At 41.5% G+C, this 16,514-nt stretch overlaps 1 protein-coding gene across 2 annotated transcripts in view; it reads left to right on the plus strand.

Moving 5' to 3' along the window:
* Positions 1-16,514, plus strand: part of LOC147120016 (neurobeachin-like protein 1) — a 254,216-nt gene that overhangs the window by 101,662 nt on the left and 136,040 nt on the right. For both annotated transcript variants that reach the window (XM_085985506.1, XM_085985507.1), the window contains exons 2-3: positions 9,188-9,279; positions 16,253-16,414. In XM_085985506.1, coding sequence (XP_085841632.1) covers positions 9,188-9,279; positions 16,253-16,414 — 254 coding nt within the window. The remainder of the gene's footprint in view (positions 1-9,187; positions 9,280-16,252; positions 16,415-16,514) is intronic.

A 16,514-nucleotide genomic window follows, 5' to 3' on the forward strand; every position in this document is an offset into this window, starting at 1 on the left:
TATCTCTGTAGCCACCTCTTTTAAGACTCTCGGATGCAGGCCATTGGGTCCAGGGGACTTGTCTACCTTTAGTCCCATTAGTTTACCTAGTACTTTCTCTCTAGTGATAGTGATTGTTTTAAGTCCCCTCCCCCCCCCCCCCCACGCCACCCCAATAGCCCCTTGATTATCCATTATTGGGATGCTTTTAGTGTCTTCTACCGTGAAGACCAATACAAAATATTTGTTCAAAGTCTCTGCCATTTCCCTGTTTCCCATTATTACGTCCCCAGACTCATCCTCTAGGGGACCAATGTTTACTTTAGCTACTCTCTTCCTTTTTATATACCTGTAGAAGCTCTTGCTGTCTGTTTTTATATTTCTTGCTAGCTTACTCTCATAAGCTAGCTTACTCTCATAAGCTATCTTCTCTCTATCACTTTTTTAGTCGTCCTTTGCTGGTTTTTAAAAATTTACCAATCCTCTGGCCTTCCACTATTCGTCACAACATTGTATGCTTTTGTTTTCAATTTGATACCATCCTTTACTTCCTTAATTATCCACGAATGGTTCATTCTTCTCTTAGATTCTTTCTTTCTCACTGGAGTTATATCTTTGCAGAGAGTTAGGAAATATCTCCATAAATGTTTGCCACTGCTTTTCTACAGTCTTACCCTATAATATATTTTCCCAGTCCACTTTAACCAAGTCTGCCTTCATACCTTTGTATTTACCTTTGTTTAAGTTCAGGACACTAGTTTGAGACCTAGCTTTGTCACCCTCAAATTGAATTTGAAATTCTACCATGCTATGATCACTCTTCCCAAGAGGATCCTTCACTTCGAGATCATTAATTAATCCAGCCTCATTACACATTCCTGCTGTTCAAGTGTCACTGAATCACTGACTTTTTTTCCCCCCAATTTTTTTTATTGCCTCTTAAAATTACAATTAGATCCTGCTGCAGGCTTTATGTGAAGCATTGATTAGTGTCTGGTGTCGCATGCAAATACAAAAATTTGTTTTGCAGATGGAACAGGACAGTTTAAAAAAAAAACTATTAACCGTGCTATAAAAAAGGATGTTCGTTCTGTGGCCCAACATCTTGCAAAGCACTTTGTTTTTAGATAAACTGGCTTATTCTATGCAGAATTCCCTCCCCACCCCTCACATTATATTGACTTGCAAAAATGAAAAGAAGGACAAGGTGCTGGGATTTTTACAATCACAGAATCACAGAAACCCCACAGTGCAGATAGAGGCCATTTCGGCCCATCGAGCCTGCACCGACACATATCCCACCCGATCCCCGTAACCCCTACACCAACACATATCCCACCCTATCCCTGTAACCCCACGTATTTAATCCCCCGAACACTAACATCATAGCCAATCAACCTAACCCGCACATCTTTGGACTGTGGGAGGAAACCGGAGCACCCGGAGAAAACCCACGCAAACATGGGGAGAATGTGCAAACTCCACACAGACAGTCGCCCGAGGCCGGATTCGAACCCGGGTCTCTGGCGCTGTGAGGCAACAGTGCTAAGCACTATGCCACCGTGCTGCTTTGTCTGGTTCTAATCCTTGCAATTGAAATGCATTTGATGAGATCTTATTCTCGATAAGCTGCCACATCTTAGTTGCTGCTTTTGCCAAGATCAGCCGAAGCAATTTAAGCTTTGCAAAAGATTTTTTGAGAGCATTCGGCAGGGCATTGGGTCTGTTTGTTGCCAGACTGGTTTCCTTTGGGAGCTTGGTGTTCCTGGAACAGTGTCAAATTCTTTCTTTCCATTCCTGTAATATCCTCTGTCTCTTCCAGTTGCACACTTGGGCTGTGCTTCTGGAAACTAATGTTCAGAATGTTGTCCTCCCCACAACTAATAAGTGACTAAAACGCCTATGGATTCTGTTCCCCCTCCTTCACAAAGCATCTAAACCACTTCCCAGGATGAGAAAGTGGGCCAGCATCGAAGAGGAAATAAGCCAGTATTGGCAACTCCAAACCAATGTACAGAAGTCCCTCATTTCGTCACCAATGGGGAACCAGGGCAAACAGATTGTTTCAACCCTTTAATCTGTATTGTTCCCATCACAAGCCCAGTCAGGCCAGGGCTCCTCCTGCGAGCACTGTGTAGTGTAAATGTGCAACGGCTTCATAAAATATACATACAAGAATAAATATAAGGTCTGGTGAAAATAAAATAAAAAATTCTGAAAAAGGACTAAAGACTCGTCAGTGATTGTATTCAGTAAAGTGTACTTTCTCATTAAATGTTCAAATCAGTGAATGGTTTTATAATTAGAAAATAAAATTCCCATTTTACTCCTCTTGCCCTCTCCCCTTAGGTTTTCTGTGTTGTAGGTGAGATGACTTCAGTTTGTAGGAAAATCTCCACAGGTTAAACCTGTTTCATTCTCTTGCCCAACTAATGACTGGAGCAAGTACTATAACTTGGTGCTGCCAGTTCAACCTGCCTTGAGCAGGTGCTAGTCGCAAACTGGTTCATACAGGAAATGAAGTTGCAAGTCATTTATTAACTTAAGGGTTTACTGGAATGCTGACTAGACGAGGATGTGAAACAATAGTTGGCGATAACTATAGAAAAGGAATTCATTCTTAAAAGAATTAATATAGAACTCAAGATGGATTCCAATTGGGACCCAATGGCATGCACCCTAGGCTCTTGAAGGAAGTCAGAGAGGCAATAACAGAGGCTCTGACCACAATTTTAATCCTCTAGATATGCAAATTATGGCATGGGACTGAAGGGTAGCCCATGTAACTACTCTGTTCAAGAGGGACATTGCTGCAGGAGTTCTTCAGGCAGGCGTCCTTTGGCCATGCATCTAAAGCTCTCGCATCCATGACCTTCCCTCCATTACAAAGTCAGGAGTGGATATGTTCACTGATGATTCCAAAATGTGCAGCACCATTCACAACTCCTATAAGGTAGTTGGTTGTGCTAGCCTACACCAGGACATGGATAACATCCAGCTTGGACTGATGGGCAAGAGAAAGCCCAGATATCTCCCCTGACCAATGGCACCACCATTGACAGTTCCCTGTCATCGACATATTGGGGGTCACCATTGACCACAGTGAACTAGACATGCCATATCAACACTATGACTAGAAGAGCCAGTCGAGCTGGGTACCTTGCTATGAGTGGCTCACCTCTGATCCCTCCAAGTGTCTCCACCATCTACCAGGCTTAAAGTCAAGAGTATGATGGAAGTAGCGACCACTCACTAGATGACTCCAGGACACAGAAGTTTGCTTGATTGGCGTCCCAGCCACTGGATTCAGTACCCGCCCCCTCCATCACTGTGGCTGCACTATGTGCTGTCTGCAGAATGCACTGCAACAATTTGTTGTAGGAAAAATGATTCCTCGGAAACTAGACTTTGAGTAAGAGAGACAACTTTATTAAATGACAGAGCTCTGGGAGAAGCGTCTGCAACCACGCGGTCTGCGAGAGCACCTTCTCCCCGATTGTAGTACGTGCCGAGCTTATATACAATTCCAAGAAGTTGGTTTTAGATCATTTACATTCATCCAATCAATTCGTTTATTAGCGCATATCGTTATTTTCCTCCAGTCAGGAGTTTACCCACTTGTGTTGCCAATTCTGCCTCTTCAGGTCTTCGTTCCGTCTTGTTCCCCGGCGGAATGTGATTAGTTCGATAATAGGATACAAGTGATTAGTTCGATGATAGGATACCAGTGAACCTTGTTAGTCCTCAGTGATTCAATTAGTCCCAGTCAGGACATGAGATGAACTTTGTTCCAGCCATACGTAAGCGTGGCATGCCTCACTGTGCAGTGATTCAATTAGTCCCAGTCAGCGAATTTGTTGTTCGTGTCTTTTCCAGCCAAAATCTTGTCCAGCAATCTTGTCCAGCAAAATTTTATTCTAACAAACTCACCAAGGTTACTTTGACAGCACCTCCCTCCCCTGTAACTTCTACTGCCAAGAAGGACAAGAAAAATGCCATGGGGACAGCTCCGCCTCCAAATCACACACCATCCTGACTTTGACATATATCTCTGTTGCTGGATCGCTATTCTGGAATTCCCTGCCTAATGCCATTGTGGGAGCACCATCACCGCTTGGACTGCAGTGGTTCAGGAAAAAGGCCCACCGCCACCTTCTCAGGCCAATGAGGGATAGGCAATAAATATAGCTTTGCCACCATTGCCCACATTCAGCGAACAAATAAATATGTTCACTGATGATTCAAAAATGTGTTTTTATATATAATGGATAGAGACACAAATATTGAAATATATTAAAAGGAGAGAAGAATAAACTGGGAATTAGTTTAATGTTATTATGGGCAAACTCTTCAAATCCATAATTTGAGATTAAATTTCAGTCATTTTTTTAAACAGAATTTTTTTGAAGAATGGAATGCAGTAGTATATGTGGATTTTCAGAAGACTTTCAATAATTATCTTGTGTGCAAAACTGGTGTAAGAGGAAATGCAACAAGATGGATAGGTTATGAAACAAAAGGTTAAGGTTCATGGGTGTTGCTTGAATTGAGATTGAAAGGTAAATATGCAGAACAGTTTCCTATAACTGGAATTTGAAGTGGTTCTTGATATAATTACAAAGAGGTTACCTGGTGGTTAAATAGATGACTGATGGAGCGACAAATTGGTGATTTAGTCCTGTTTGTCTTAACATAAGAAATAGGAGCAGGAGTAGGCCATACAACTCTTCAATAAGATCATGGCTGATCTTAGCTCTCAACGCCACTTTCCCGCCTGATCTCCATATCCTTTGATTTCCTTAGAGTCCAAAAATCAATCTATCTCAGTCTTGAATATACTCAAGGATTCAGCATCGACAGCTCTTTGGAGTTGAGAATTCCAAAGATTCACAACCCTCTGAGTCTTTCTACTTATTGTCATCCATTTGTTGCTAGTTATAGTCTAATAATGGTTTAACAACACAAAATCCATCTGGTAGATGCTGAGCACAGGAGAGGGAAGTAATAAAGTTAGTGAGTTGGATGTAAAGGTTTAATAGAGCTTGTGACTGGTTGTTGTAGCATTGGCAATTTTGTTAGCACATTAGTCAACAGTAAAAGCCACAAACAATTGTGCATTGATCTGAAAGCAAATTCAAGAAAAATCCTCGCTCCAAGTAATTTTTATGTCCAAGAAGCCAATATTTCAAAACCGCATTGTGCGCCTGCCCTTCATTTTTATAGTTTAGATTTACATAATAAACAGTTCAAAGTGGTATTCTGCCCACCAATATGGTTAGTGCAATTGACTGCTTTTTGAGAAGTTTAGCAAGAGCTTTCTGTCATGTGATGACAATTACCCATTGATTGAAATATTTACAAATTTTATCCGGTATTACAGTCTTGAGGACTCCTTTTCCTCTGCTTTGCTGTCAAATCTTTTGGCTGAGATGTTAAACCGAGGCCCCCGCTGGTGGATGTAAAAGATCCCATGGCACTATTCGCAGAAGAGCAGGGGAGCTCTCCCTGGGGTCTTGGCCAATATTTATCCCTTAACCAGCATCTCTAAACAAATTATCTGGTCATTATCACATTGCTGTTTGTGGGAGCTTGCTATGGGCAAATTGGCTGCCGCATTTTCTACATTACAACAGTGACTACAAAAAAAGTACTTCATTGGCTGTAAAGTGCTTTAGGGTGTCCTGATGTCATGGAAGGCGCTGCATAAATGCTTTCTCTCCTTTATGACGCTCCTTTTACTTTAGTGCTTATAAAAGCCCTTGCTAATCCCCTTTATGTTAAGTGCCAGTCTTCCTTCTCATACCCCTGCTTAAATTTCCTAATCTCTTTGCTTCCTTTCTATAGCTTTTATAATGATCATCTTCAGTATTACCCCTCTCCCTATCTGCCACCTTTTTAAACAAAGTTTAGTGCAAAAGTGAGACTTTTTAATCAATGGAACCCTGTGTTTGATGTTCCCTCATTATTCTGTATTGTAAATGACTCCTCACTACATTCCATCAATTGTTTTTCAGGTTGGTTCAATATAGTATCGGAATCTTTATAGGTATTCATTTGGAGTTTTGGGTCCGTGAAATATCGGGGACAGCAAAGTTGCTGACTTGCTACGTCGTGTCAGAGCCCAGTGTGATTGGGGTTGCAGCAAGTGCAGGAGTTGCAGCAAGATCCCAATCGAGGTGCAAGACTTGTCCCGCACTTTGTTCCACACACATGGGTAACAGTCTTGTTGCTGACATACCGTAGTAACTGACTGTTCCCTGTTATTAGAGGGTTGTCATTGAACACTGACATTTCCACAGTTTGTTTATGTGGAAGTAATGGTTAGAACCTCTTGCTCTGTTTAGTTTCCTTTTTTTTTAAGCTAAAAGAAACCACAATCATTCCTAAGCTATTGCTGTACTTTTACTTCCAATTGATTTTGAATGAGTTGGGGTTCATTCAGCTTCATAGCGAGAGGGTGAGGGGGGAAAGACTGAGGCAAGCTGCACCTGTGATGTGACCGAAACCTTTGTGTGTTGGATTTGCCAGCTTTTTGACTATGATGTCACCATGTAGATTGGAAGATATTTTTATTAAATGTGGCTGGAGATAAATTAACCCCTTAAGTGACATAGGAATTTATGCTAAACCCTTCTTTTGTGTTCATTGACTTTTTGGGCATGCTGCAGTCTGTGGTGCTGGCTTTGTATAACCCTTTTAAAGGAAAGGTAGTAAAACAACAACTTGCATTTATATAGCCCCTTTAACGCAATAAAACATCCCAAGGCGCTTCACAGAAGCGTTATCAAACGCAATTTGATACCAAGTCACATAAGGAGATATTGGTACAGGTTGGTCACAGAGCTAGGTTTTAAGGAGCTTCTTAAAGAAGAGAGAGGTAGAGAGGTGGAAAGGTTTAGGGAGAGCATTCCAGAGCTTAGGGGCTCGACGGCTGAAGGCACGGCCGCCAATGGTGGGGCGAAGGAAATTGGAGGTGCCCAAGAGGCCAGAATTGGCACATCATTTTGTATATGAGCTGTTCTACCTGTTTGTTTTAGTTTGTAATCAAATGTTTTATCATATCTATCCCCCCCATTCTCAGAAATGATTGCAATTCTGGCTCCCATTCTTGTCATTCACCAAATGCTAATTTAACTCTTGATCTGGAGTTCAGCCAGTGAAAATGGCATATTTTAATCTATTTGAATTGATAAACTATCCTGTGACCTAAAAAGTTTATTGTTGAAATAAAACTATACTATCTAATTCCCTTGAGTTTGTATTACTGATTGTATAATATCCACAAACATTGCACAGTAAACAGCAGAGGAACAGTCCAAGTCTACCAGCTGGTTCAATATTGTCCAGTACTGCATGGTGGCAGCATAGAGTGAACAGAGCTCCTAGCTCGTTTTGGAAGTGTTTTCTGACCAGTGAATGTAAATTATTCAGTTGAAGACCAAAACCAGATAACAACTTGTTAAGGAATAAATAAACAATAGAGCAGAGAGAAGTGGGAATTTACATCAAGGGATTTAAAGATTATATACTCTGAGACGAGTTTACTTGGTTGAAAGTTATTGGCCCAGAAATTCGGGTCAGAGGCTTCCCGCTGGTGTAAGCCTCCAACCTGCACTTACCTAGCGCGCCAGCCATTGAGCTGTGGGCCCACGTGGGATTCCGATCCTGTGCCGCCTCCAACTGCCGGCACGCAGTGCTTGCGTATCCCAGGGGCGCAGTTCGTTCGATGCGTCCCCTGGGATCATGTGGGCCATGGAGTGCCAATGGTAGCAGGGAATGCTTCATTCATAAGTTTGACAGGAAGAGCTGTCAAACCTATAAATACTATATAAGCCCCAAAACATCACTAAAACTTCAAATAAATTTTTTTTAAAAATCACATTTTTAAAATAACTATAAATTACATGAAATAACTATTTTAAACAATAATTTAAATTTTTGAAAAAATTAATTACATTTTCTAACGGGGCTAAAAATAAACTTACCTTTCTTTAAAGTATTAAAAAATAATAAGCCTGTGGAAAAAATATTTTAATTAATTTACCACTTACCTTGTTAAAAGCAGGCCTTGCGCCTGCTTTTTAAAAGTGTAACTGCTGGAGACTTACCCTCCCAGAGAACCCTGCAAAAAAAAAGTAAGTTCCATGCGAACGTGCAGCCTCTCCGGTGTACGCGTTCGACCTCTGAACCCCTTCCTTTAAGGGAACAGAAGTTCCGGTTTCCCGCGCATGCGCAGTGCATGCACGAAACCAGCCCTTCCATTTGGCCTACAGTGAGTACCCCGTGCGTACTCACCCGTAGAGACCCGAATTTCTGGGCCAATATAATTAATCTAGTCAAGAGATCTGGATAATAATGTTTATAAACCATGATATGAAATTACAGTTGCAAATCTCTCTTCCATCAATTGTGCTTTAAAAAAAATCTATATATCTATAAATTAATGATCTTGTTGAACTCTTGTATGTTCCTTTTATTAAATATTGGGTTACAGTTTGTAAAATCCCCTTTGCTATAGATAGATTTGTTTTATTGTGCACCAGTCAGTGTTTCTGAATGGGGAGCAGGTGAAAAAGAATGCAAATAAAAATGAAGTTAAAGCTTATTGGATATCTGACCTAGGGGGAGTTTGCACCTCCTCTTAAAAATAAAAATTTTGGGAAGATTTGCAACAGCTTTCTGTCGTGTGATGACAATTACCCATTGATTGAAATATTACAAATTAGTTGGGTTTTGCTTCTTTGGTGTGGCAAGTGCTTCACTGGTGCATCATGGGGCTGGCCACTCCGATTCTTCCAGCCTTTAATTTATTGTAGTTATAATTTATTGTAGTTACTTCTTGTTGAGCAGCAGAGTGACGCCAGGCATCTATTCACGAATGCGATGGTCAGTTCAAAGTTGGAAGTCCAAACAACTCGTAATATTTCCTAGAGCTTGAGCCTGTGTAAAGTAAACAGAGGCTCCCAGTAAGTAGAGAGGTTGAAATAAAGCTGAGAAATTGTATATGTATCAAATTCTTTTCAAGACCTTTGGTGGATTTGGAGGAAAATAAAGTACCGGAAGTATGGGTTTGGTGCCAGATCTGGCATTTTTATCCTTGTGTGTGACACTTGATAAATTAATGCAGTTTGACTGTGCAATAATTGTTTGAATGAGAAAAAAATACTTGAATTCATGCTTTGCTTGTATATATTTTTTCTGGTTACAGAAGGACCCAGACTACCTTAAGCTGTGGCTGGAGAGCTTTGTTGCAACATATGAAAAGTTTCTTGATGTTGATTTTGAAAAACCTCCCACAAGGTATGTTATGCAGGTTTCAAGTAAAAAGTTGAAACCTTTTGAAGTTGAGGAAAACACTTGATGCTTAAACAGGAACTTTGCAGAACTACTAGTGCTGCTAGATTGGTTTGAATGGAAAAGTCTGTGATTTACTAATATTTAATTTTGAGAGGTGTAAAAATGTTGCGTAGACCTGTATTGTGTCAAACCGTCGGAATCTTTTCAGATTGATGTTTTCCTTTGACGCTTGTTGGTTTTAAGTAGGGGCCGTTCAGTGAGGTGGTAGGTGAGAGTGGGTAGCATGAAATGGAACATCAGATGTCCATCATGACCTACAGCACGAGGCAGCGATCACTGGGAATGTAGGGTCGCTGCAGTTTGATCTGGCTAGGGTCAGCTCCTCGCTAGCTTGGGAAATATTCCACTAAAACTTTCTAATAGCTCAGGTTAGCTAAAACTTTACCATGAGGTTGGCTTTACATGAACATATGAAATTGATGAGCAGGAAAAGATCAGCTGGTCCATCAAGCCTGCCCCACACCATGATAGCCGGAGCATCATGGCTAAGCACTTCCTCCCTCTCCCCCCCCCAAATTACATCACCACCCCAGGAGCCATATAGTCTCCTGGGAGAGGGGGGGGAAAAAAAGAGAAAAAAACGCAGGCCCAATAAGGGAAAAATATTCTGGAAGATTCCTCTCTGACCCCCCTCAGGAGAGGGAAACCAATCCAGGAGATCACATGGAGCAAGTGTTATCTAGAGAGACACTTACCTTCTATTTGAGGCGATCTCTGCCCCAGTCAGGAACTGGTCCAGCTCCCTCTTGAAGGCAGAGAGAGAGTCAGCACCCTCCGCACCAACCGGCAGCACATTCCAGAGGCTCATTACTCCGGGAAATGAAGAACCACCTAACATTTTATAAAATGAATTATCTGAATATTCCCAATTCATTGGCTTCCAATTATCTGGATAATGGAGAGGATCCCCATTGGGGACAATGGAATTTAGCAGATAATTAAGAATGCCATGTTTTATATTCTAAAACAGGCTGGACTGTTGTAACACGTAGGGGAAAACTTTAAAAACTAAAACAGAGAATGATTGTTGATTGCATTGGAATCTAGCATTCAAGAATATTATCATCTTTAGTGTGTACAAATATTTTTTTAAATAACGGGCTTAATCTTTTGACCCTCATGTACTAACAGACTAGATGCAAATATTTAAATCTGAGAGCCCGTTTTAGCTTTTGGGATTCATGGGCTCAACACTTGTAAATGGGCAGATAATTCAGCTTCAGCGAATGGTTACTCACCTGACTGCTGTCAGCCCCAACCACTGCTGGTCTGACTCAGAGAATAGTTGATAGGAATAATGGTAGCAAGTAATTGTTGTTTCACTCAGGCCTGATTGGACAAGATCTGTGTCATTGTGCAGGAGTGTGGTGGAGAAGAGCACGATGACCAGTTGTTTGAAGGGGAGAATGGCTCGTCACGATTTGAGTACAGTTCCTATACTTAATCCCGCTCCTGTTGGGGGGCGTGAGTGGGAGATGATTTTGTTACATCACAATCTATCCACCCATGGGTGTCGGTAGCAATTTGTCAAATCATTTCTTCCATAGAATCATCACAGAAGGCTACAGGGGCGTCAAAGGTTATGGAGAGCCGGCGGGAAAGTGGAGTTGAGGCCAAGATCAGATAAGCCATGATCTTACTGAAAGGCAGAGCAGGCTCGAGGGGCCAAATGACCACCTCCTGCTCCCGTTTCTTATGTTCTTATGTAAGGCAGCCATTTGGGCCATCGTGCCTGTGTCAGCTCTTTGAAAAAGCTATCCAATTAGTCCCACTCTACTGCTCCTTCCCCATAGCCCTGCAAATCTTTCCAATATATCCAGTTCCCTTTTGAAAGTTACTGTTGAATCTGCTTCCACCACCTTTTTACATAATGGCCCAGAAATTTGGGTCAGAGGCTTCCCGCTGGTGTATGCCTCCGACCTGCACTTACCTAGCGCGCGGCCGTTGAGCTGTGGGCCCGCGTGGGATTCCGATCCTGGGCCTCCTCCAACTGCCGGCGCGCAGTGCTTGCATATCCCAGGGGCACAGTTAGTTCAATGCGTCCCCTGGGATCACGTGGGCCATGGAGAGCCAATGGTAGCAGGGAATGCTTCATTCATAAGTTTGACATGAAGAGCTGTCAAACCTATAAATACTATAAGCCCCAAAACATCACTAAAACTTCAAAAAAAAAATTTTTTAATCACATTTTTAAAATAACTATAAATTACATGAAATAACTATTTTAAACAATAATTTAAATTTTTGAAAAAATTTATTACATTTTCTAATGGGGCTAAAAATAAACTTACCTTTCTTTAAAGTATTTAAAAACAATAAACCTGTCTGGTTTGGCCTAGTTCGGCCTCAACTGTACACTAAAGAAGTGTGGTCTAACCAAGGTTCGATATAAGTTTAACACAAATTCTCTGCTTTTCAATTCTATTCTTCTAGAAATGAACCCCAGAAGATTTAATATTTATGAATAGTACTGCTAAACCCAAGTTACAGTGATTGCGTAATTGTGTTATGGGGAACCTGACAAAGGTGGGGTTGATGATACAATTGTATACAAGGTGAATTTGTTCTCTTGGGAATTGAGTTGCTCTATGCAGAAAATCTGAATTCATAAAAGATTGGACTAAAGGGAAACCACAACGATTCCTGTTCAGTTTTGTGTGATATTTTCTTTTACATCTTGGTGTTAAAATTCACCTCATATGTTCCCTGATGTCTGTGAGTTTTATCCAGTGAGTCGCTGAGCCAGAGGCTAGGAAGATCCAAGGCTTAATTCCCAGTCTGTACTGAGTTGGTTCATCTTAGCGAGGACAGCTATAGAGACAGTACGATTAGTCTCTGTGACCTTGAGTTAGAAAGGGGAAAATGGGACCAGGCTCTTGCTTCAGTGGATCCTACTGGAGGTGTGCATTGTGTGGATGTTTGGTGAGCGCAGGATCAGGCTCAACTGTGATGTCCCTGTAGTTGAAGAGCCTGCTGGCACCCGCTGTCGAGGTTAATGTGAATAGAGGGTACTTGGGCAAGGTACTGGAAGATGACTGGTGCCTGTGGAGCCATACTCCTGTAAGGTGTCAAAATCTTCAAGGGAAAAAGGGAAGGGAGAAAATATTCTCTCAGTAGTTAATGAAACCACAGAAGTAATGCACTATATTTCAGAATCAGTATTACTTTCTAAATGCTGGATTTGACCCATCTGCTGCTACTACTGACCAAGGGTACAAAAATATCCTTTCGGTTACCAGCAAAACCACATACTATTTATAGTAACATGTAGTCGACAGTGGTAATTTTGAAGGTTCTGGCAGATTTTCTGCCTTTCAGCCAGATGGCCATAGATTCCGGCTCGTCTTTTGGAACAGCTGGCTTAAGGGCTGTTTTTTAAGGCAATCGTGTGCTTGAATAGTTCAGATGATGCAACAAGCTGAAAGAGCAAAGCCTAAGCTGTTTTCAATACAAGTACCATGTGTGTGTTGCAGTTTAAAATGTTCAAGACACCATTCTTCTCTGTTTTTAGAACTGTGAAGTCAAACTTCGTATTGCTTCATTTACACGTACATAATGGTACATAATTTTTGAAGTGCGCCATAATTAGCCACTACCAAAATCACTTGAATTCGTTCTTCAAACCACGCAGATCCATCCTGTCTTTCTTTCAGAACACGTACAAGAACACAAAATATATAGTGTTTGTTTTGCGACAACCCTTAACATAACAAGTCTCCAAATATGTTGCACTGAAACAAGCGGTGGACTTGACAATATCATAGCATCATAACTACCCAAACCTACTCAATAGTATAAACATCACATTGGAGTTCCACTTATTTCGCTGAAACGTCAGCTGGTGGCAATATTCATAAGAAACTTGGAGGTAGAGACTTGTACAATATACAATAGCCACCAATAAATCCAATAAGGAATTCAGGAGAAACTTTACCCAGAGAGTGGGTAGAATGTGGAACTAGCTACCACATGGTGTGGTTGAGGCGAATTTCAGAGATGCATTTAAGGGAAAGCTAGATAAGCACATTCCCTAAAAGGAATAGAAGGTTATGCTGGTAGGATTAGATGAAGAGGGGTAGGAGGCTGCTTGTGTGGAGCATAAACACTGGCATTGACCAATTGGGCTGAATAGCCTGTTTCTGTGCTGTAGACTATCTGTAATTCTATGTTTATAATTCTCTTCCACTTTGGGGTTGAGATACTCTGGGCTGCTGCCTTCCCATTTTTGGCATTTTTAAGTTTTTTTGTTTAAATGGTAATTTCTGTTGATGCTTATGAGAATTTCCTTTTGCTGACACTGTAAAGAAGGTGAACTAATGTAAATAGAGAAAGCAGTTCTTTCTCACAATTGCAAATTTGCCAGCACTTCTTATTTAAATGAAAAACAAAAGTCACATTTATTTTGCTATACTTTTCTGTGGCGTACAGTCACCTGGATGAACCCACCTACCCCTGCTTCCTCCAAGTGGAGCACTTCGTGTCTGCTGATATTGAGAATTAATTTATTACACTTGGAGGAGATGGGGACAATCAAAAGATGTGTGATATCTTTTAGGTTTGCAAAAGGACGTGTACCTAGGGAAACATAGATTCCGGGCAAATTATTATGTGTTGAAATTTGAGTAACTTCATATGTTGGGTTGTTTAATTTGAGGTAGAGGTCCATCTAGTGCAGTGAACGAAGAGTCTATTGAATTTGAAATAATTAATTGGATGTGAAGTGCTTTGAGATGTCCTGAGGGTAGAATCATAGAATCTTGCTGCACAGAAAGAGGCCATTCGGTCCATTGTGCCTGTGCCGGCTCTTTGAAAGTGCTGTCCAATTTAGTCCCACACCTCAGCCTTTTCCCTATAACCTTGCAAATTAGCCCTCTTCAAGTACATGTCGAATTGCCTTTTGAAAGTCCCTATGGAATCTGATTCGACCACCCTTTCAGGTAATGCGTTCCAGATCTAAACAACTCTCTGTCTGAAAAACTTTCTCCAAATTTCACCAATTATTTTAAATCTACAACCTCTGGTTACCGACCCACTTGCCAGAGGAAACAGTTTCTCCCTACTCGCTCTATCAAAACCCCTCATAATTTTGAATACCTCTATTAGGTCTCCCCTTAATCTTCTCTGCTCTAAGCATAACAACCCCAGTTTCTGTTCTCTCTCCACATAACTGAAGTCCTCATCCCTGGCATCATCCTAGTAAACCATCTCGGTATCCTCTCCAAGGCCCTGACATCCTTCTTAAAGTGTGGTGCACAGAATTGAACACAATACTCCAGCTGAGCCCTAACCAGTGATGATGTGCTACATAAATGCAAGTTTCCAAAAAATAAAGTAAACCGAATAACTGTGGGTAGGGGCGGATATAGGTTTATTGTAAAGACGGGAGATAAGTTAAGATGGTGAGCGTTTCTTTCACATAGACGGGTTGGCTGAATGACAGCTTCTAATTCCCGCTGGAAGGCACAAATCTTCCTCCAGATGAGACTATAGTAAGGAGCAGGCGTTGGACATGAAACCTGCGAGTCTTTTGTTTGGGAGCCAAGTGTTTAAACAATGGGAACTGCACTGTAAAGCCTGGATTTTTGTTGCTCGTTATCCTGGAGTCTGGGATTGAATTCCATTGACTACTTCTAATAATTCCACAGGTATACACACCTGTGCCAAAATCTCTTTGCAAAGAAGCCCACTCCCCTGGAGCTGCTAAATGAACATTTATTTAAAAATAAAGCCTGCAGCATTGTTGCACTAGCAGATTTCTTTAGTCTCTGCCACTCCACCATGTTATTTGCCATTGGTGACGGTCATTAGCTGGTGGTGGTGAGAACAGTGTGTTCAGCTGCTGCTGCCTTGTGCACTGGTTTAAACACAGCAGCCCCACCTAGTTCAATTCTTTAAATTATCCTGCTAAATAGAATTATGAAAAGTTAATTGGTTTAGGTTTAGAAAAGTTTAGGTGTCCGCCCTGGCTCGGTGGTAGCCCTCACACCTCTGAGACAGAAGGTTGTAAGTTCAAGTCCAACTCCAGAGACTTGAGCACATAATCCAGGCTAACACTCCAGTGCAGTACTGAGGAGGTGCTGCACTATTGCAGTTACCATCTTTTGGGTGCGACGTTAAACTGAGGTCCCGTCTGCCCCCTCAGGTCTCCCTGATGCCCCGTCTGCCCCCTCAGGTCTCCCTGATGCCCTAACCAACATTTTACCTCTCAACCAACATCACACAAACAGATTATCTGGTCATTATCTCATTGCTCTTTGTGGGAGCTTGCTTTGCGTAAATTGCCACCCACGTTTCCTACATTACAACAGTGACTACACTTCAAAAGTACTTGATTGGTTGTAAGGTGCTTTGGGATGTCCTGAGGCCGTGAAAGGTGCTATATAAATGCACGTTCTTTCTTAAAGTCTAAAAGGACAACATTTAAAGTTTGACATGAGAAATGTTTAATTACAAATTTACCCCCCTTTTGATTTTTTTGAATTAAATCCCTTCTCTGGTCATACAGTGTCTTAACTGGATTGTTGATGTTGTTGTATTCTGCCAGCGACACTCTGAGCCAGCTGCTAGATGGCACGCAGACGTGGCATGAACATCAGACTCCTCATTTCCCTCCCTGCCCCATCTCAGTGAAGAAGTGCTTGCCCCCCACCCCCCCCCCTTCACTTCAGCAAACCAGTGTTTGTCTTCATCCTCACCCCTGCAACCACCATCCAGTGAGCTAGTGCTCCAAAAAACATGTTGCCAATATGGCACATTAAGTAACGACTCCAAAATTTCAGCTGAATTTCTGATTTTATTTTAATTTATCGTTGTCGGGCAGTTCAAAAACTTGGTTTGTCCCCAGTGGTTGCAGAAATGTTTATACACTGGTATATCCCTCGACTTTCTATTGATATATTTATTTTTATTCCCTTAGATTGGATGATGTCCCACCAGGGTTATCCTTGTTGCCTGATAACATTCTGCAGGTTCTGAGACAGCAACAATTGCAGTGTATGCTGAAACTGTCAGATGGGCTGGAGGATGAACAGCAAGCACTGGCACTCATTCTGGTCAAATTCCTCATCATCATCTGCAGGTATAGTTACTGTATTATAATGTGTAAGGGATAGTATATAGACTAGGAAGAGACTACAAAAAGCCAACTAAGAATACCATGTGCCTGTTGAATGATACTG

Source organism: Somniosus microcephalus, chromosome 4 (genome assembly GCF_052327205.1).
Source record: "Somniosus microcephalus isolate GS21.2 chromosome 4, FLI_Smic_1.0, whole genome shotgun sequence".
In the NCBI taxonomy this organism is placed as follows: domain Eukaryota; kingdom Metazoa; phylum Chordata; class Chondrichthyes; order Squaliformes; family Somniosidae; genus Somniosus; species Somniosus microcephalus.